This window comes from Pleurodeles waltl, chromosome 10 (assembly GCF_031143425.1).
Source record: "Pleurodeles waltl isolate 20211129_DDA chromosome 10, aPleWal1.hap1.20221129, whole genome shotgun sequence".
In the NCBI taxonomy this organism is placed as follows: domain Eukaryota; kingdom Metazoa; phylum Chordata; class Amphibia; order Caudata; family Salamandridae; genus Pleurodeles; species Pleurodeles waltl.
In genome coordinates, this window is record NC_090449.1 from 225,595,109 (window position 1) to 225,618,021 (window position 22,913).

At 47.4% G+C, this 22,913-nt stretch overlaps 1 protein-coding gene across 2 annotated transcripts in view; it reads right to left on the reverse strand.

The window, feature by feature from the left end:
* SMG1 (SMG1 nonsense mediated mRNA decay associated PI3K related kinase) overlaps window positions 1-22,913 on the reverse strand; it is a 1,401,298-nt gene that overhangs the window by 788,815 nt on the left and 589,570 nt on the right. For both annotated transcript variants that reach the window (XM_069210224.1, XM_069210223.1), the window contains one exon: window positions 1,167-1,287. In XM_069210224.1, coding sequence (XP_069066325.1) covers window positions 1,167-1,287 — 121 coding nt within the window. The remainder of the gene's footprint in view (window positions 1-1,166; window positions 1,288-22,913) is intronic.

Genomic DNA, 22,913 nt, shown 5'->3' on the forward strand with positions numbered 1-22,913 from the left:
CACATTCTCCTGTCTGCTGCTCCAGCAACTAGGGACTACTCTTCAGGTGCACTGAGTGGGCCTCATTGCAACTCCTGTACCTGCTGCCTATGAGCTGCCTGTGGGGGCTGTATCCTCATCTTCCGACTCTCCTCACTGTTGAGGGTCACCTGGGACTCCCTTCCTTGGGTTGAGTCCTCCTGGACATTGCTGATCTCTAGCAGCTCTGCAACTCTTCATCTGCAATTTTTGCCTTTGCCAAGGCTTGTTGGCGGTTTTCCAACATCACTGACTTCAACCCTTCTTCAGTCATGGGATATCGTCTGCATCGCTTCGGGAACTCTTCTCCTGCTCTAGTGCTGCACAGCTGGCTCCTTGTCTTCACTGTCAACCTGGTCCTGCACTTCCAGAAGGGTGGGTAGTGGCTCCTGCCCCAACCAGACATAAGCTGGACGAAGCCCCCTTCTTTTGCAGATCCTCTTCTCTTAGGATTCACCTTTCGTTTCTTCCAGTCTTGCACAGTCCTTTTCTAATTTACCTGTTGGATTGGAGAAAACCAGGGACTTACCTCTTCTCTCTTGGGGGGGGTCCCTGGTACCTAGTTCCTCCAGCTCCCCTCTGCAGATCCTACTTCCTTGCATGGGGGACTGCCTTTCACATCGCAGTTACTTAGTATGTGGTTTGGTCTCCCCCCAGGGTCTTCATTATTTTCTATTATGTTACTGTTTGCTATTGGTTTCTATGGTAATTAATGACTTCTAATGTGTATATGCTAGTGTGTTTACTCATCTCCTAATGGAGTATTGCCCATACAGTATTTTAGTCTGTTACAAAAATAAAAGATACTTCATTATGGTAACACTGTGCGTTTCTTCATGTGTGTAAGTGCTGTGTGACTGTAGTGGTAATGCATAAGCTTTGCATGTCTCCTAGATAAGTCTTGGCTGCTCATCCACAGTACCTCTAGAAAGCCCTGGATACTTGGACCTCGTGTAAGGTGATAACACAGGTGCTCAGAACACACACCAGGCCAGCTTCCTGCACAGAGCTTCAGAGTGATGAGGACAAATGGTTTATTTGCATTTTTGGGTCTGGATGTGGTGCATGTATTTTTAAAAGTAATAAAAAGCAAATATGTTATTTGGGTGAAGAAAACTACAATTGTAACTAAGACAATTGCTTGGTACCTTTGATTTTTTCAGCCAGTTCGTTCTGATACACAGTGTATCTCAGAGCATGGATCCAAGGTTTCACGTCGTGTTGTTTACATGAACGCAAAGCGTCACTGTAAAGTGGGATAAGGCAGTCCTGTACAGATGAGAATTGAAAAGACAGCAAATTATTAAATGACAACTCTACGGGGCACACTACTGAAGCATATATAAACGCCAAAGTAAAGTTATTTTTAAGTGCATTAAAGAAAACTAATACTTATAAAAAATTAATTTTTTTTAAAAACAAAATCACTCAAACTGTTGAAAACTATTGAAAAGTCAAAAATTATTTACTTACCTTGGTAACACTATTTCTAGTCGTAGGAAAGTACCCTCTTTCTTGGCATGGTTACCCCAATTTTCTGCCTATTAGTGTGTTTGACCATGTTCACTGGGATCCTAATAACCACTACCTATGTCCAGCTACATAATGGTAACTCCACACTTAGGCATGTTTGGTATCAAACATGTCGGAATCATACTCAATCATGTTGCCAGTATTGGAAGTATGATTCCATGCACTCTGGGGGCTCCTTAGAGGACCCCCAGCATTGCATCTACCAGTCTTCCAGGGTTTTCCAGCCACCCCAGCTGCTGCCACCCCTCAGACAGGTTTATGCCCTCCTGCTGCTTGAAAAGCTCAAGCCCAGGAAGGCAGAATAAAGGACTTCCATTGGGAGAGGGGAGTAACAACCTTCTTTTGGAAGTAGGTGTTACATGGTTTGGGAGGGGTAGCCTCCCCAAGCCACTGGTTTGCTTTGAAGGGCACATTTGGTGCCCTCTGTGCATAAACCAGTCTACACCAGTTCAGGGACCTCCAGTCGCTGCTCTGGAGCAAAACTTGACAATGGAAAGGGGAGTGACCATTCCCCTGTTTATCAGTACCCCAGGGGTGGTGCCCAGAGCTCCTCCAGAGGGTCCCTGCGTTCTGCCATCTTGAATCCAAGGCTGGCAGGGACATCTGGGAGCATCTGAGTGGCCAGGCCAGGCAGGTGACATCAGAGCTCCCTCCTGATAGGTGGTCACCTGGTTAGGTGACCAATCCCCCTTTCAGGGCTATTTATAGTCTCTCTTGGGGGGTCCACAGATTTGGCTTGCAAGATTGCAGCAGGACTCCTCTGCAACCTCCACTTCGACTTCTAGCCACTGGAACCGCAACTGGACCTTCCAGGAGCCGACAATTTGCATCCATGAAGAAGACTCTTCTTGTAACATTGTTTCCACGGCTCCGTCCACCTTCTGCAACATTTACCCAGCTGTGCATCCTCTGAGGGCGGCAAGTCTTCAGTCTGCACGAGAAGGAAGAATTAATCTCCCTTGGAGTGAAGGAGTCACTCCCCGGCATCCGCAGGCACCTACTGCAATGACAACTAGCTGCGTGGATCTCCTCTCCTCTCATCCTGAGCTGTGCTGATCCTGCATCACAGGTGGTGGTTTGGAGTAGTCCTCCTTGGTCCTCTCTGCTAGCTTTCCAACTTTGGTGGAGGTAAGCACTTGCCTTCCCAGCCAGGACAGTATCCCCATGCACTGCATCTCTTGCAGCTGAAAAGACTTGTTGGCATCTCATCCAAAGGAACTTCAGGCTACGTGCAGCTCCAGCCCTCCACACTCCTTCCTGCAATGCATAGTCCTCTGCGTGGTTCTCCTGCGGCGTGGGATCCCTTTCTGTAGTGCTGTATGGGCTACTTCAGCAACTTCTGTGTCCCATCCTGTGAACACTCCTTTGCTCCTCTGGGATCTCAGTGTTGCTGAGTGTCCCCTCTGACTCCCCTTCCTAGGTTGTGTCCTCCTGGGCCTTGCTGGTCCCCGGCGGCACCACTTTTCCACTATCCGTGAATTTGCCAAGGCTTGTTGGTGGCATTCCTGCACCAACACCCGTCTGCAATCTTCATTCCAGCGTCAGACATCTTCTGCATCCCTCAGGAACTCTTCTCCGGATCCAGGGCTGCAGTGCTGACCTGTTCTTCATCACAGTCGACCAACTCCTGCATCCACAGGTGGGTGGGTAATACCTTCTACTCCTCCTGGATCCACTGTGACTCTTGGACTTGGTCCCCTCTCTCCAATGGTCTTCTTTCTTCGGGAATCCACTGCTGGTTTTCTTGCCGTCTTCTCTGGGTGTCATCTTTTTCTTCTTTTCTCCTTTTGGGTGGTTTGGTGAAAATCCAGTATTTTTCTCCTGCATTCCTGGTCGCTTGGGGGGAGGAACTGTGCTACTTATCTCTGGTTTTCTAGTACTCCCAGCTCCCCTCTACACAATTTACTTACCCAGGTGGGGGTACCTTGTTCGCATTCCATTTTTTTAGTATATGGTTTGTGCTCCCCCTAGGGTCACTATTGGTTATTGCTATTTGCACTGTTTTCTAACCTTTTCTATGTCTATTCCTGATTACTAGCGTATATATTTAGTGTGTTACTAACTTCCTAAGGGTGGGTCACCTTTTCTAGTATTTTGTGGCGATTTGTTCCAAAAATAAAGTACCCTTTATTTTTGTACAACTTAGTGTTTTACTTCATGTGTGTAAGTACTGTGTGACTACAGAAGTATTGCATGAGCTTTGCATTTCTCCTAAATAAGCTTTAGCTGCTCATCCACAGCTATCTCTAGAGAGCCTGGCTTCTAGACACTGCCTACACTTCACTAAGAGGGGATACCTGGACCCGGTGTAAGTACCATAGATACCCATCACACACCAGGCCAGCTCCTACACTGCCTCAATACCCTGGACTGTCTTTTTTTGGGGAAAGGCACAAAACCCAACTGTGTACAGAATGGCTCCGATGAAGGTGAGAGTCCGAGAAGGAGTCAGGAGTGACTTTGGCAAAATGATAGTCAACCCCAAAGATGATGGGAAAGTTGCTGTAGTAAAGAGCTGGTTGACGACAGCCTGGGGTGCACTTGCCTTTCTCATTCAGAGAGGTCAGGGAAAACTTGGAACTCTGACCTCCGAAGGTGTACTGTATCACTTTTTTGTAAACCAAGGAGTACTGGCGAGATCAATGGGGAGCACAGCAAAGGGGCAATTCTCTTGTCCCACCAAGCACCACAGGTAGCACCAACAGGCCTGCATGTTTGTTATATCAAAACAGATGCCCTGCAAATCAAAAGCCAACATCCAGTCTCCACGATGGAGGGCAGCCAATACCTGCCACAGTGTGAGCAGCTTCAATTTTTACTTGCAGAGGAAGGCCGTGAGAGAGCCAAGGCATAAAATAGGACAAAGATTCCATCCTTCTTTGGTGCCAGAACAACTACCATGACCTACTTTGGGTCCAGGCACCTAAAAGGGCCCACACTTACTGCTACAAGACAGACAGATGTCCTTGTTGGTCATTCTGGAAACTGTGGAAGGTATGCAGATTGGCAATGAAAGGCAAGTTGTACAGTTCTGAACTAATGCCCTGCAAACTTGGTCAGAATTGTCCAACCAGCAGCTGTGCTCCACTAAGGGCACTCTAAAGAGGCTTGGCAGGTGGGGCTGCGAGGAGGGCAGTGGACTCATACTTGCTTACCCTGATTGCGGGGCAGTGGCACCAAGGCTACACAATTGCTGTGCACCTTTCAGAGGCTAAATTGGTTGATGCTATGGGGTACATCTACTGAAGCCGCAAAAGTAACGGTATAGGTAGAATAACCTGTTTGAATCCTTCCATTAAACCCTTGCAAACTGATTCTCAATAGAGAATAGTGTTTCCTGTTCTATCTGCTACAATAGTGGCTACATAAATGCATATGGAAGTATAAATGAGGCAGCAGACGCTAACCTGAACTGCAGGTTGTAAGAGGATGTATACACATAAGAATGCATTAGTGGACAAACCTCTTCCACTTGGCACCATAGCAGGCCCATGTATTGGGTATGAGTGCACTTTTGAGGATAGACCTGCACTCTCTAGCAAGTTTCAGATACCCAAATGCTAGGAGCTCAGGAGTCAGAAAGCTAGAATGAGTTGCTTGAGGTGGGGAGCCCGACTGTTGCACGGTTCTGTGAGGAACCACTGACATCACTAGAAGGGTCGAGAATGAGAGACTGCTTACCTGTAATCCTAGTTCTCTTACAGGGGAATCCTCATCTAAGTCATAAGCACTGAATAGTCCCACATGGGGGACCCGGGGCACCTATTAAATATTACATACAAGTGTTATATATATATTTTCACTTAAAAAAACACAAGTTACAAGGTTGTTGCAGTTGGGCTCACATTTTAAACTCACCAAACCATAAAAATTCACCTGTTCGAGTTATCTCACCATGCACAGTTGTTTTCGTAAGCAATTTTACTGCAAATATACACTGATATTATCATTGATGCTGTCAAAGATATCAAGAGTGCTGTAATTTGTGGGGTAACTAGCAGTGCATGGTGAGGACGTCAGTTGCTTTAGGGCACAGGTTATAGTTACTTGAGTTAAATAACTATAACTGGTGAATTTCTATGATTTGATATGTTTAAAATGGGAGCTTAACTATAACGTTCCTGTAACCTTTGTTTATTTAGTGAATTTCTATGTTTTTTTTCATTCTAATTTTGAACTATAACGTCCCTGTAACTTTTGTTTTTTCAGTGAATTTCTATAGGTTTTTTTAACGTATGGTAATTTTCCCGTCAATGTTCTAGCACTAGGAATGTTTAACAGTGGAAACACTAGAAAATAAATACACACAGCCAAGCGATACTAGGATTTGAACCTTCAGCCTACTGAGTGCCAGCACAAGACCTTGACCATTAGGCCAGAAGTGACTGGTCTGCTTTGCATCCAAACATAACTATAACATTCTTATGAAACATCTTGCTAGTCTGACTCTTTGAAGTCACTGTGTGGAGAGAACACTGCAATACATTGCAATAACAATCCCTCTTTCTTCCATTCCATTAAGGGGTTGGAGTGAAATGGAAGTATAGCTTCTTAAAGGTACAAAGGGCCGTCCAAACTCGTCTGGAAGGCAGTGTTTGGGTGGAGGGATGCGGGGGGACCTCAATGAGCAATAATCATGCAAGGGTGACGCATTTGTTCCGGAGCCTGAGCACATATGTGTCCCACAGCATGACGGTATGAAATATTTTCCAGGACCCGCCCCAAATTTCAAGCCAACGGGGGGCATTCCCATAAGGAAGAAGGTTGCGTCTTGATAGCTTCATCAAGGGCATGTCACATTCAACCCTGTTAACATTTTCTGTGCTCGATGGGGTCTAAGGTAAGTGCAATATAAATAACTGAATTGAGTAAATTTCAGCCTCGCATTACGGGACAAACACTTTTCCTGCTCGAGTGCCATCACCCATTGTTTATCAGATAGGACCGTGTCTAGGTGTTCCTCCCACCCAGGTTTACCCGCTAATGAGAGAGCCTTACCTTCGGCCTGCAAAGCCAAATAAATGACTGTGACCGCCCCGTGGCTTAATCCCTGAGTCGGGCACACACTGCAGCCTGTGATGAAGGGGCGGGTGTCTTGGCCAATGCCCCATGTTCATCTGACTGCCAGCACCAGGGCGTTATAGGCCAAAAACTGGTCCAAAGGCAGGCCATTGATGGCCTGTAGATGTTGAAAGGAGCATAGGGTGTTGTCATGATACAGGTCCCCCAGGGTGAACAGCTATGCTTCCAGCCACGATCCCAGAGCAGAGGCTCCAAGCAGGCTCCTTAATCCGGGCACATTCCAGAGCAGGAGCTGAGGGGCATAAGGCGGTGCCACCCGCTGTGGTTGAATATATATATTCCAACAATTTTTAACAACCTGTGCCAATTGGCTTAGGCCATGGGCGGGGCTGCCAGGGGACAGTAACAAATCTAACAGACTAATTTGCTCCAGTTCTTCATTCACAGAGGTTCCCTCCCCCATCAATCACCTGGCAACCAAAGCATAGGCCACTGTAGTTGTGCTGCTGCATAGTAAGATTTCACATCAGGTACCCCCAAGCCACACTCCAGAAGTGGTTGCTGTAATGTGCGAATAGCCATTTGCCAATGACCTCCCTCTCCATATGAGGGTTGAGATCGAGCTTTGCAGGCCTTTAAAATAGACCTTCATTGGGGCAGCAGGTATTGTCGCAATGAGTGGAGCCGCGGTAGTATCAACATCTTCGCAATAGATGCATGACCCATGGGCGACATGGGTAGTTTTGTTCAGAAGCCTGTGTGGTAAACATGTACTTCTAGGTAGCGAAACGTGTCCAGCTGCTAAGGCAGACGGTCCATCGCCACTTGTTCCACTTCTACACGTTCCAGCTTGTGCAGTGGGTAAATACAAGACTTATCCAAATTCGCCTTTAATCCTGACATGCTGCCAAATTCATCAAGTGCTGCAAAAAAGGCAAGCAGCCTCCTTTCTTTCTAGGTTTCGCATGTACACCAAAATGTCTTCTGCATAGAGTGACACAACGTACTAACAGGGGCCCATAGCTAGTACCCAATTAGGATCCTCTGCTCACAGTAGTGCACCCAACGGTTCTATAGCCAGTGCATACATCACCGGTGATAAAGAGCAACCTTGGCGTGTACCCCTGTCTGTGTGGAATTGGTGAGACATCTGGCTACCTGTCCACACACTGGCCAGAGATGATGTATATAACAATCAACCCCACCTTAGAAAGTCAGGGCCCATTCCAAAGGACTCGAGGACAGCCATCAAATAAGGCCATCCAAGCGTGTCGAAGGCCTTCTCGAAATCCAGAGAGGCCACAACTGGTAACTCATCAGATTCCTCAGCCGCACTCAAAATCTGACTAAGCCGAAGTATGTTAGAGACAATGGCTGTGTTGAGAATAAAACCACAGTGATCAGGGTGTACCATGGTTGGGAGTAGTGGTAGCAGTCTGTTCACGAGGTCCTTGCTCAAGATTTCATAGTCAATAATAAGTACTGACAATGGTCGGTAGGAACACACGTCCAAGGGGTCTCGTCCGGGCCTAGGCAGCACCACTATCAAGGCATCCCGTAAGGAGGAAGACGGTTTGCGCTGTTACTGTGTCTCATGGTAGACTGCAAGCAACGTGGGTGCCAAGGTTGCCCGGAATGTTGCATAGTATTCAATCTGGAAGCCGTTGGTTCCCGGGACTTTATTTCAAGCTATCTGACTGATGGTGACATGGGTTTCCTCTTGCTGCAGGGGTTGTTCCAGCTCCTGAGCTTGTAAGAGGTTCAAGCGGTAAGGGTAGCTCTCGCCACACAGGGTCTGAGGCGGGATCTTCTGGGGGAAGACTATAATTGTTTGTAATAGCGAGCAAAGGTCTTGAAGATATCATTCTGGGAGTTTACCACTACCCCATCTGGAGCAGGGAACGCACCAATGATGGTCCTAGGTACTTCAGACCACAGGAGCCATGCTAGTGTGCATCCAGGTTTGCTCCATCTGCGTGCTGTTTGGCTAGAGACGCTCTGTAACCAAGATTATGTAATCAGCATGTTTCATCTCAAAGCTATCACCTAATATCTTGCAGCCGCACACGGGCTTCAATCACTGTCACTTCTTCTCGCTCCAGGGCACGTACTTGCAATGTCAATGCCAATATTCTACGGAGGGCATCTCGCTCTCCCCATGAGGTATTTTTACAGTGGCCCCTCAAAATCACCTTCAGGGAGTCCCACTTCACTCCTCTGGTCTCAGCGGACCCATCATTATCCTCAAAAGTGTTGTAAATATGTCCTGATAAGGTCCGTTTACACCAGGTCTAGAAAAGCCTCTGCATGTAATCGCTAGTTAGGAATCGGGACCCTTTCATCCCCCCATTGAGACATCACCTTTAAAGGACTGTAATCCAAAGTGGTTAGACCCTAATACTCCGAACCTCGTACCCGAGGCCAGAAATCAGCATTGCAAAAGTAATCAAGCCTAGTGTGCACCTGATGCGTGGGGGCATAATATGAGAATACGGCCCCCCCCAGGGTGACCTAAACACCAGATATCCTGGAGATGTGTCGTGGATGTCCATTGTTGAAAGTGTTTGGTCACCAGAAGGCCTTGTGTTCCCGGCAGTGAGGGCACCGATCTGTCTAGGAAGATACCTTGAACAGGTTAAAGTCTCCCCCCCATATATTGGGAGCTAAGGGGTTAGTCAACATAGCTGGAGACATTTTGCGTAGAAAATCCCCCTGCAGTGTGTTAGGAGCATACAATGAGACGATAGAGAGCGGGTGCCATTCCAGCATCCCTTCTAGGAAGACATATCTGCCTTCTGCGTCCAGCACCGTCCTATGTAGGACAAACGTGACATCCAGGGCTATCAAAACCAAGACCCTACCCCCCCCCCTTTTTTTTTTTTGAGCATATGCGGAGTACTCTGTTACGAAATGTTACCCACTCCATGTCGCGCTATCTTCACTAACTCAGAGGAAGTTAGATGAGTCTCCTGGAGGCAGGCTTCATGAATATGGCGGCCCCTGAGATAGGCATAAATCCTACTTCTGTGCACAGGGGGTGCCATCCCCCTAATGTTCCATGTCAGTGCATTATAGGCGATCTCCATGATAACCATTCAGTGCGTCCCACCTGGGACCTATGAGGTAATGTACCCAATGTGGTAGACCCAAAGCCCACTCCTTGCCATCCTGCACTGCTCTGTCCCGGTCGTAAACCAGGAAATAACTGCAAAACAAAACAGTAAGCACAACTCCCAGTCCCCTTGGTTTGGATACCAAAGGGCATCATGCCACAACAACCCAAACAGCCATTTAGGTGGCCAAGGGCACCACTGTTGAGGTGAGTCAGTCCATACAGAAGTCTCTCGGGTTGGGTTAATTAGCGTTGAGGATTCAGCTCTCGACGGGCCAGAGCAACCTGGGCCCAACCAGGTGGTATATCAGCCCCGGGGTGAGCATATGTCCAAGCATGTTCACCACAATTTATCCAGCCAACCCTCCAGGCCTGTTCCCTCCCATGCCCCCCTCTGCCATCACTCACCAACCTAAGACCTGATCATAGGTCTGGGAGTTCCTCCAGAGGCGAGCTCCTCAGAATATAATTATGAAGTCCCCATCTGTTGGCCCTGTTGTTAATGTCCCCATGTCTGAGTCTTGGTCAGCGTCTGCTGCTAACGCCTGGAAGCGATTGGTACTGTGTAAAGAGACCTCTGCCACCACTTGCGCCCTCTCCAGGGCCACCTGCTCAGCTAAGGGACGTGAACAAGACCTCACCAAATTGCACCGTCTTTTAGGTCGTCCATATGACCAGACAATCCTGGTCCTGGACACCCTTGGATCAGAGCCATGACCATGTTTCTTCTGGGGGAGGAGAAAAAATGAGTAGAGTCCGAGTCAATCACCCGGAGCTGCACCAGGGAATAAAAGGGTGTATTTATTTGAAACCCAAGGATCTAAGTTGAGCCTTCACCGCACCAAAGGGGCTGCGCCTCTTCTGGACTTCTGCATGGTAGGCTGTGATAGTGCCACTGTTATATGACTTGGGGCCTTTGGCACAAAATAATTGCAAGATTAGGTCTCGATCTCTATAGTTCCCGCAATCACAGGACGTGGTGGAGCCCCCGGTACAAGTGTGCGGCCTGGTATGCAGTGCGCTCGTTCTACGGAGAAGAACTTTGGCGTACGATCTTGCAGCACAGTTTGGAGTAGCCAGTTCGCAAGGAAAAGCTCTATGTTGGGACCCTCCGCTTTCTCAGGGAAGCCCAAAAAGCGGACATTGTTTCATCTCGAATGTCCTACAGCATAATCTGCCCTGGCATGAGTGTCTGCAATTTGGTCTGTACCACCTTCAGTCGTTCTTGGACCACGGCCAAGGAAGGTCGCATGGACATCAAGGAGGACTCTGCCTCATCCATCCTCTCCACAAACTTGGAGTGATCTGCTCTCAGGAGTCTTATTTCCATTTGAAATGCAAGAAGCTCAGTATCCATGGCAGTTTTCGAACGTTGGATTGTTTGCAATACCTCCCAGTAAAGCGCTCCACCAGGCTGTCTAGTTGCTTAAGACAACAGATGTAGGAAGTTGGCTCTGTATATACTATCTCAAAGTGAGAAATGGTGTGCACAGAGTCCAAAGGTTCCCCTTAGAGGCTGATAGTGGCAAACAGTATTTAAAAGTAGACAGTGCAAAAATCAACAGTTCCTGAGGGAGGTAAGTAATGTTAGGCACACAAAATACACCCTCAGCGGCACAGGGGCGGCCGGGTGCAGTGTGTGAAGTAGGTGTCTGGTTTTAGGTAGAAATCAATGGAGAGACCAGGGGGTCACACTGACGATGCAGGCAGGGCACAGGGGGGCTTCTCGGGCCAGCCACCGACTGGGCAAGGATGAGGGCCTCCGGCTGGTCACTCCTGCACCAGTAGTTGGGTTCTCTCAGGCCTGGGAGCTGCGGGTGCAGTGCTTCTTCCAGGTGTCAGGTTCCTTTGTTACCGTGCAGCCGCGGTCAGGGGGAGCCTCTGGATCCTCTCTGCAGGCGTTGCTGTGGGGGTGCACGGATGTCGTCTCAGGGTGTCCACGTCGTTGGGAGTCGCCTGGGGGTCCTCTCTGCAGTGTTGGTTCTTCTGGACACACCCCCCGGACACAGCCCCTGCCACACACCAGACATGTTGCTGGCCACTTGGGGAGAGTGCCTTTGTCACTCTGTGGCCAGTAACAAAGCCTGTACTGGGTGGAGGTGCTTCTCACCTCCCCCTGCAGGAACTGTAACACCTGGCGGTGAGCCTCAAAGGCTCACCCCCTTTGTTACAGCGCCACAGGGCATCCCAGCTAGTGGAGATGCCCGCCCCTCTGGCCACTGCCCCCACTTTTGGTGGCAAGGCTGGAGGAGATAATGAGAAAAACAAGGAGGAGTCACTCCCCAGTCAGGACAGCCCCTAAGGTGTCCTGAGCTGAGGTGACTCTGACTTTTAGACATCCTCCATCTTGCAGATGGAGGATTCCCCCAATAGGATTAGGGGATGTGACCCCCTCACCACAGGAAAAAGGCACAAAGAGGGTGTAGCCACCCTCAGGGATAGTAGCCATTGACTACTACCCTCCCAGACCTAAACACACCCCTAAATTGAGTATTTAGGGGGCCCCAGAACCTAGGAAGATAGATTCCTGCAACCTGAAGACGAAGAAGGACTGCTGACCTGAAGCCCTGCAGAGAAGACGGAGACACCAACTGCTTTGGCCCCAGCCCTACCGGCCTGTCTCCCCACTTCGAGAAAAACTGCAACAGCGACGCATCCCACACGGTCCAGCGACCACTGAAGCCTCAGAGGACTACCCTGCATCTAAAAGGACCAAGAAGCTCCAGAGAACAGCAGCCCTGTTCAACCAACCTGCAACAAAGAAGCAACTTTTAAAGACCACACGTTTCCCGCCGGAAGCGTGAGACTTTCCACTCTGCACCCGACGCCCCCGGCTCGACCTGCGGAAAACTAACACTACAGGGAAGACTCCCCGGCGACTGCGAGCCCGTGAGTAGCCAGAGTTAACCCCCCTGAGTCCCCACAGCGACGCCTGCAGAGGAAATTCAGAGACTCCCATTGACCGCGACTGCCTGGTTCAAGGAACCCAACGCCTGGAAACCACACTGCACCCGCAGCCCCCAGTACCTGAAGGAACCGAACTCCAGTGCAGGAGCGACCCCCAGGTGACCCTCTGCCTAGCCCAGGTGGTGGCTACCCCGAGGAGCCCCCCGTGCCTGCCTGCATCGTTGAAGAGACCCCCGGGTCTCCCCACTGAATCCTATTGAAAACCCGACGCCTGTTTGCACTCTGCACCCGGCTGCCCCAGTGCCGCGGAGGGTGTACTTTCTGTGCCTGCTTGTGTCTCCCCCGGTGCCCTACAAAACCCCCCTGGTCTGCCCTCTGAAGTCGCGGGTACTTACCTGCTGGCAGACTGGAACCGAGGCACCCCTACTTCCATTGATACCTGTGTGTTTTGGGTACCACTTTGACCTCTGCACCTGACCGGCCCTGAGCTGCTGGTGTGGTAACTTTGGGGTTGCCTTGAACCCCCAACGGTGGGCTACCTTGGACCCAACTTTGAACACTAAGTGTTTTACTTACCTGTGAACTTAACATTTACTTACCTCCCCCAGGAACTGTTGATTTTTGCACTGTGTCCACTTTTAAAATAGCTTATTGCCATTTTTGCCAAGCCTGTACATGCTATTGTGATAATTCAAAGTTCCTAAGATACCCGAGAGAAATACCTTTCATTTAAAGTATTGTTTGGAAATCTTGAACCTGTGGTTCTTAAAATAAACTAAGAAAATATATTTTTCTATATAAAAACCTATTGGCCTGGAATTGTCTTTGAGTGTTTGTTCCTCATTTATTGCCTGTGTGTTTACAACAAATGCTTAACACTACCCTCTGATAAGCCTACTGCTCGACCACACTACCACAAAATAGAGCATTAGAATTATCTACTTTTGCCACTATCTTACCTTGAAGGGGAACCCTTGGACTCTGTGCACACTATTTCTTACTTTGAAATAGTATATACAGAGCCAACTTCCTACAGATGCACTTTACTATCCATCTGGCTATGCCTGTTTTGAGATAGGATTACTAGTATGGGGTTTTTGGAATGCAACAAACAGCTGTTTAGTCTTTCTAAATGATTTTGTTCTGTCAATGTAATACATTAAAGCTCCTTTAATGTCTAATGTATGGAGCGCTCTTTCTGCTACTGAGTCTGGCTGTGGGAAGAAGACTGGAAGTTCCACTGTTTGAATTAAATGAAACAGTGAGATGACTTTAGGTAGGAATTTTGGGTTTGTGCAAAGTACAACCTTATGTTTGTGTACTTGTATAAAGGGTTGTTCAATAGTGAATGCTTGTATTTCACTAACTCTTCGTAATGAAGTGACTGCAATGAGGAATGCTACTTTCCACGTTAGAAATTGAAGTTGACACAAATGTATGGGTTTAAACGGTGGACCCATGAGCCGTGTGAGTACAATATTGAGATTCCATGAAGGTACTGGTGGTGTACTTGGAGGTATGATACGTTTTAGACCTTCCATGAAGGCTTTGATGACAAGCACTCTAAATAGAGACTTGTTTTGTATATTTTGTAAATAGGCGGCAATAGCTGTGAGATGTAGTTTGATGGATGAAAAAGCTAAATTTGCTTTTTGTAGATGAAGTAAATAACTTACAATGTCTTGTATAGATGCGGCAAGAGGTGTTATGTGTTTGGATTGGCAGTAAAAGACAAACCTTTTCCATTTGTTTGCATAGCACTGCCTGGTAGTGGGTTTTATTGCATGTTTAATTACTTCCATGCATTCTGGTGGAAGATGTAGATATCCAAACTCTAAGAATTCAGTAGCCAGATTGCTAGATTGAATATTATTGGATTGGGGTGCCTGATCAGTTGTTTTGTGTCAACAGATCCGGCCTGTTTGGTAGTTTGATGTGTGGTACTTAGTGACAGGTCTAACAATGTTGTGTACCGTGGTTGACGTGCCCACGTTGGCGCTATAAGTATGAGTGAGTTTGTTTTGACGCAGTTTGTTGACCAGAAATGGAATGAGCGGGAGAGGGGAAAAGGCATAAGCAAATATCCCTGACCAGTTGATCCATAGAGCATTGCCCTTGGATAGAGAGTGTGGGTACCTGGATGCAAAGTTTTGGCATTTTCCGTTGTGGCTGGTGGCGAATAGATCAATGTCTGGTGTTCCCCATTGGCGAAAGTACTTGTGAAGTACTTGGTGGTGAATTTCCCACTTGTGTGTTTGCTGATGATCCCGGCTGAGACCGTCTGCTAATTGATTGTGAATCCCTGGAATATACTGTGCTACAGGGTGAATGTTGTTGTGAATTGCCCAATGGCAATTTTTTTTGTGCTAGAAGACAAAGTTGCGATGAGTGGGTTCCTCCTTCTTTGTTCAGGTAGTACACTGTCGTCATATTGTCTGTTTTGATGAGAATGTGTTTGTGAACAAGAAGAGGTTGAAAAGCTTTTAGTGCTAGGAATACCGCTAGCAGTTCCAAGTGATTTATGTGAAGTTGTTTTTGTTTGGTATCCCATTGTCCCTGAATGTTGTGATTGTTGAGATGTGCTCCCCATCCAATCACTGAGGCATCTGTTGTAAGAATGGCGTGAGGCACAGGGTCCTGAAATGGGCGCCCTTTGTTTAAATTTGTGGAATTCCACCACTGAAGCGAGATGTGTGTTTGGCGGTCAATCAACACTAGATCTTGAAGATGACCATGTGCCTGTGACCATTGTTTTGCAAGGCACTGTTGTAAGGGCTGCATGTTTAGTCTTGCATTTGGGACAATGGCGATGCATGATGCCATCATGCCCAACAGTTTCATGACAAATTTGACTGTGTACTGTTGGTTTGGCTGGATTCCCTTTATGGACTTGGGCTTGCAAGTGCTCTTTGGGTTTTAATGTGGCTCCTAAATACTGCTGAACTTGCACTGGTTGTAGGTGTGATTTTTGGTAGTTTACTGAGAACCCTAGTGTGTGTAGGGTGTTTATAACGTGTATGATATTGGCACTGTGTTTGACTGTTCGCTTTTATTAGCCAGTCTTCGAGATCTGGAAAGACATGGATATGTTGTCTTCTCATGTATGCTGCGACTACGGCAAGGCACTTTGTAAACACCCTGGGAGCTGTTGTTATCCCGAAGGGCAACACTTTGAACAGGTAATGTTTTCCTTGTATTACAAAGCTGAGATATTTTCTGAGCGCTGGGTGGATGGGTATGTGAAAATACGCATCTTTTAGATCCAGTGTTGCCATAAAATCTTGTTGTTGTAACAATGGGATTACATCCTGTAGTGTTACCATGTGAAAGTGTTCTGATAGGATGTAAAGACAGAGTTCTGAGATCTAGTATTGGTCTCAATGTTTCGTCTTTTTTGGGAATGAGGAAATACAGGGAGTAAACCCCTGTTCCTCTTTGATGATGTGGCACGTGCTCTATGGCTTGTTTGAGTAATAGGGACTGTACCTCTGTTTGCAACATTGAAATGTGTTGAGAGGAGAGTTTGTGTGGTTTTGGGGGTATATCTGGAGGAGTTTGTGTGAACTCCATGCAGTAACCATGTTGGATAATGGATAAGACCCAATTGTCTGTTGTGATGGGTAACCAGTGGGTGTGGAACTTTTGCAGTCTTCCTCCCACAGGGGAAGTGTGGTGAGGGAAGATGTGGATGAAGTCACTGTTTGGTATGCGTGGGTTGCTTTGAGGGCTGATATTTTCCTTTAGATCTGGGAAATTGTCCTCTGTAGGTTCCCCGAAACCCCCCTCTCTGGTATTGTGTCTGGTAAGAGGGTTTTGATTGGGAGGTTGATGGCTCAGATGTTTGGGGTCTAAAGCCTCCCCTATATTGAGGCTGTCAAAATGAGCCTCTGTATTGAGTTGAGTAAAGCGCCCCCATAGCTTTGGCAGTGTCGGCGTCTTTTTTCATTTTCTCAATGGCTGTATCAACCTGTGTGCCAAATAGTTGGTGTTCGTTAAGAGGCATGTTAAGAACAGCCTGCTGGATTTCAGGTTTAAAGCCTGACGACCTAGGCCATGCATGTCGCCTAATGGTGACAGCAGTATTAATAGTTCTTGCGGCTGTGTCTGCGGAGTCTAACACTGACCTGATCTGATTGTTGGTAATTGCCTGTCCCTCCTCTGCTACTTGCTCGGCTCTCTTCTGTTGATCTTTGGGGAGATGTTGGACAATGTCTTTCATCTCCTCCCAGTGGGCCCTGTCGTATCTGGCCATTTGCGCTTGGGAATTGGCTATACGCCATTGATTAGCTGCCTGTGATGCCACCCTTTTACCAGCAGCATTTAATTTTTTACTTTCTCTATCTGTTGGTGGGGCGTCCCCAGACGACTGGGAGTTAGCCCTCTTCCATGCTGCGCTGACCACTACGGAATTTGGTGGTAGCTGTTGGGTGATAAAAGCTGGGTCTGAAGGAGGCGGCTTATATTTCTTTTCTACCCTTGGAGTGATCACTCGTGCTTTAACTGGTTCCTGGAAGATTTGATGCGCATGTTTTAACATGCCAGGAAGCATGGGTAGACTCTGGTAGGTGGCGTGAGTTGAGGATAACGTGTTAAATAAAAAATCATCCTCAAGAGGTTTTGTGTGCATGGCTACGTTATGATATGCCGCTGCCCTAGCTAGAACCTGTGTATATGAGGTGCTATCCTCTGGTGGTGATGGCTTTGACGGATAGCACTCTGGACTATTGTCAGAAATGGGATCATCATAAAGGTCCCATGGGTCAGTCTCATCCTGGTGTGATTGTGCAGAGTGTACTGGAGACTGTGCAGTGGGGGTAATAGGTGGGGAGACAGTTAGGTGAGGAGAATGAGGAGGAGACTGGTGAGGTGAGAACTGAGGAGGTGAGAACTGAGGAGGTGAGAACTGAGGAGCTGGAGATTTTTGTCTTGGTTTTGGCACTTTAGCCGGTGGCTGGTCAGTGTCCAAATGTTGTTGAAAGGCCAGTTTCCTCTTTGTTTTTAGAGGAGGTGTCTAGTAAGAGGGTTTGGATTGTGAGGATTTTGCCAGTGTCTTTATGAATTTGGATTCTGGCCTGTTTTTCGTCAAATTCCTCTATTTGCGTAAGTTCTTCCGCAAATCTATGGCTTTCTTTCAATTGCTTGGAAAGTCTATGCTCCTCTGTATATGTATGTTTTTTCAGCTCCGAAGCCGGTTTCTTCGGGATCGAAAGGCCTGGAGTAGTTGTTGGCCTCAGCTCCAAGAGGGATTTTCAGGGCTTTGACTCGATGGCTCGGTGCTTGAGGATTTCGGATCCTGTGCCTCGGCACGAGTCCGAAGGCTTCGGTGGTGTGGCCTTTCTCGGTGCCAAAGATGTTGCTTGGTCACCGGTAGTTTTCTTACGGGTGGAGCCATGGCCTTCTGGCAGTGGCGTCCCCGAGGCCTTGTATTTGGGCTTGGATTGGCATACTCACGTGCTGGCCCACTGTTATTGCTCGGTCGTTGTCGGACTCGTGCTCAGAGTCGGACTCCCGAACGGAGACTGCGGTGTGTATCATCTCTTCTTCTGCGTCGAGGCGCTCGGTGCTTCTGGACACCATCTCTAACCTTCGCGCTCTTCGGTCTTGCAGAGTCTTTTTCGAGCAGAAGGATCTGCAGGCCTTGCAAGTATCCTCTCGGTGGTCTGGAGATAGGCACAGGTTACAGACTATATGTTGGTCCGTGTAAGGATACTTGGCGTGGCACAGAGGGCAGAATCTAAATGGGGTCCGGTCCATGAGGCTTTGACAGGACTTTGTCGGGCCGACCAGGCCCAAGTTGGGCGCGGGTGCCCCGAAGGGCAAGTAGAGATCTGTGTCCGCCGGTACCGAGGTTTCGATGATAGATGGTACTCGATCGAAAACAATACCGACTAATTTAGAGAGTTTGTAGTACTTTTCCGACTCGAACAACCGGAGTGAAAAGAAACACGTCCGAACCCAATGGCGGAAAGAAAACAATCTAAGATGGAGTCGATGCCCATGCGCAATAGAGCCGAAAAGGAGGAGTCACTCGGTCCCGTGACTCGAAAAGACTTCTTCGAAGAAAAACAACTTGTAACACTCCGAGCCCAACACTAGATGGCAGGACCTGTTCATAGCATGTGTATCTGCAGCTACACATGCCATCGAACGAACACACACACACAGAAAATGTCCCTTACCCAGTGTACATCTGTTCGTGGCATGAGACGCTGCAGATTCACATGCTGTGCATTATCCTGCCATCTAGTGTTGGGCTCGGAGTGTTACAAGTTGTTTTTCTTCGAAGAAGTCTTTTCGAGTCACGAGACCGAGGGACTCCTCCCTTTCGGCTCCATTGCGCATGGGCGTCAACTCCATCTTAGATTGTTTTCCCCGCAGAGGGTGAGGTAGGAGTTGTGTATATAGTAAAAATGCCCATGCAATGGAGTGAGTATGTATATAATGTGTATAAAAATATATTTACAAATTTACAAATGTACAAGTTTCATCAACTTATAACGGCTACAGGCTGCCGGGGAGGCGGGAGGGCGCATGTGAATCTGCAGCGTCTCATGCCACGAACAGATGTACACTGGGTAAGTGACATTTTCTGTTCGATGGCATGTGTAGCTGCAGATACACATGCTGTGCATAGACTAGTAAGCAGTTATCTCCCCAAAAGCGGTGGCTTAGCCTGTAGGAGTTGAAGTTGTTTGAAATAATGTTTGTAATACAGCCTGTCCTACTGTGGCTTGTTGTGTCGTTAACACATCTACACAGTAATGTTTTGTGAATGTATGAGGCGTAGACCATGTGGCTGCCTTACAGATTTCTGTCATAGGTATATTTCCTAGAAAGGCCCTTGTGGCATCTTTTTTCCTAGTGGAGTGCGCCTTTGGCGTAACAGGAAAATCTCTTTTTGCTTTAATATAGCATGTCTGAATACATTTCACTATCCATCTGGCAATGCCTTGTTTGGATATTGGATTTCCTGCATGAGGTTTTTGGAAGGCTACAAACAATTGTTTTGTTTTGCGAAACTGTTTTGTTCTATCAATATAATACATTAGTGCTCTTTTAATGTCTAACGTATGTAAGGCTCTTTCAGCTACTGAGTCTGGTTGTGGAAAAAAGACTGGGAGTTCCACTGTTTGGTTTAGGTGGAACGGTGATATAACTTGGTAAGAATTTGGGATTTGTACGGAGAACCACTTTATGTTTGTGTATTTGTATAAAGGGTTCTTGTATAGTAAATGCTTGTATTTCACTTACTCTTCTAAGAGATGTGATAGCTATTAGGAAGGCTACTTTCCAGGTTAAGTATTGCATCTCACAAGAGTGCATGGGTTCAAATGGTGGACCCATGAGTCGTGTTAATACAATATTGAGGTTCCACAAGGGAACTGGTGGTGTTCTTGGGGGTATGATTCTTTTTAAACCCTCCATAAAAGCTTTGATGACTGGGATTCTAAAGAGTGATGTTGAATGTGTAATCTGCAGATAGGCAGATATTGCTGTGAGATGTATTTTAATGGAAGAAAAAGCTAGATTAGATTTTTGCAAGTGTAATAAGTAGCTTACTATGTTTTTTGCGGAAGCATGTAGTGGTTGAATTTGATTATTATGGCAGTAATACGCAAATCTTTTCCATTTATTTGCGTAACAATGTCTTGTAGTTGGTTTTCTAGCTTGTTTAATGACCTCCATACATTCTTGTGTAAGGTCTAAGTGCCCAAATTCTAAGACTTCAGGAGCCAGATTGCTAGATTGAGCGATGCTGGATTCGGGTGTCTGATCTGTTGTTTGTGTTGAGTTAACAGATCTGGTCTGTTTGGTAGTTTGATATGAGGTACTACTGACAGGTCCAGTAGTGTTGTATACCATGGCTGGCGAGCCCAGGTTGGTGCTATTAGTATTAGTTTGAGTTTGTTTTGACTCAATTTGCTTACCAGATACGGAAGGAGTGGGAGAGGGGGAAAAGCGTAAGCAACTATCCCTGACCAACTCATCCATAACACATTGCCTTTGGAGTGAGGGTGTGGATACCTGGACGCAAAGTTTTGGCATTTTGCATTTTCTTTTGTTGCGAATAGGTCTATTTGTGGTGTTCCCCAGCTTCGAAAGTAAGTTTGTAGTATCTGGGGATGAAGTTCCCATTTGTGTGTATGTTGGTGATCTCGACTGAGATTGCCGGCTAACTGGTTTTGAATTCCTGGGATGTACTGTGCTATTAGGCGAATGTGATTGTGAATCCCCCAATGCCAAATCTTTTGTGCTAAGAGACACAGTTGTGATGAGTGTGTCCCTCCCTGTTTGATTAGGTAATACATTGTTGTCAGTTTTGACAAGAATGTGTTTGTGGGCTATTAGCGGTTGAAATGCTTTCAATGCTAGAAACACCGCTAGCAGCTCTAGCTGATTTATATGCAGTTGTTTTTGTTGAACGTCCCATTGTCCCTGTATACTGTGCTGGTTGAGGTGTGCTCCCCACCCTATCATGGAAGCATCTGTTGTGATTACGTATTGAGGCACTGGGTCTTGGAATGGCCGCCCTAGGTTTAAATTTATAGGATTCCACCATTGAAGCGAGGAGTGTGTTTGGCGGTCTATCAACACTAGATCTTGAAGTTGACCCTGTGCTTGTGTCCATTGTGTTGCTAGACATTGTTGTAAGGGCCGCATGTGTAGTCTTGCGTTTGGGACAATGGCTATGCATGAAGACATCATGCCTAGGAGTTTCATCACAAACCTCACTTGATAATGTTGGTTTGGGTGTATGTTTAGTATTACATTTTGGAAGGCTTGTACCCTTTGTGGACTTGGAGTGGCAATCCCTTTTTATGTGCTGATTGTTGCTCCTAAGTACTGTTGTATTTGACACGGTTGTAGATGTGATTTTTGGTAGTTTATAGAGAACCCTAGTTTGTGAACAGTTTCTATAACATATTTTGTGTGTAGAAGACACTGTTGCTGAGTGCTGGTTTTTATTAACCAATCGTCTAAGTAAGGGAATACGTGTATGTGCTGTCTCCTGATGTGAGTAGCTACTACTGCAAGGCATTTTGTGAATACTCTTGGGGCTGTTATGCCGAATGGTAAGACTTTGAATTGGTAATGCACCCCTTGGATTACAAACCTCAAGTATTTCCTGTGGGAAGGATGGGTGGGTATGTGGAAATAAGCATCTTTGAAATCTAATGTTGACAAGTAGTCCTGTTGTTTGAGTAAGGGAATCACGTCTTGAAGTGTCACCATGTGAAAGTGATCTGATTTGATGTGAAGATTTAGTGTTCTGAGGTCTAATATGGGTCTCAGTGTTTTGTCCTTTTTTGGAATTAGGAAATAGGCAGGAGCCCTTTAAATTTACACCAGCGCTCCCGCCTCGCGGGACGCACTTCTTGGAGGGCGGCAGGAGGCGGCACCAATCTCGTCAGGGCAGGAGCCCTTTAAATTTACACCAGCGCTCCCGCCTCGCGGGGCGCGCTTCTTGGAGGGCGGCAGGAGGCGGCACCAATCTCGTCAGGGCAAGAGCCCTTTAAATTCACACCAGCGCTCCTGCCTCGCGGGACGCGCGCGGGCGGCGCCCGGGCAAAGGGCAGGCCCGTCCTGCGCCCGTCAGCGACCGGAGGAGGCCGGGCTGGGCCACATTATTTTCATCCTGATATTGAGGCTGGTGCCCTGCGGACGAATATACTCCAGTCACCCGGACACCATACCAACATAGGTGAGCAGTATTTCAGGCCCTTCTGTTGTTTTAGCCTCTTCAACAAGGCCCCAGTGGGGCGACAATAGGGTGGGAACAGGGGAGGAAAAGCACCTACAGAAAAAGACTGTCAAACTTTGGGCTGGATTAAAAGTGTCTTAATAAGTCAAGATGGGTGGACGGAAGGGGGGGGGTGCTTCTGGAAAAGGCCGGCAACAATAAGACTCTAGATGGTTTCCTCCAAAAAGCGGTTGGGGCACTAGAAAAGGAAATTGAAATGGTGGAGCGCTGTCTAACTGCCCCCCCATTGATGGAGGCTCCACCGAAAACTCCAGCACAATCCCTCCACCCCACCCGCTCTTCAGCCTGCCCCGGCAAGCTCGCCTCCAATTACCCAAGTGTCTGCGGCGGAGACCCTGGAAAATGTTATACAGCCTCCAGAATCTACTCAGCCTCTTCCAGATAGGTCTGTATCCACCTTAGAGCACAGCACAAAGGGCAAAAGAAAACTAGGGAAGGCAAACCTAAGGAATAAACGGGCCCGTGTCTTGAACTCCCCCAATCATGCCGTGCCTACTCGGACCAAGGACTACATACCAGCCCAAGCTCTTAACAACGACAGTCCAGAAATAGCCTACA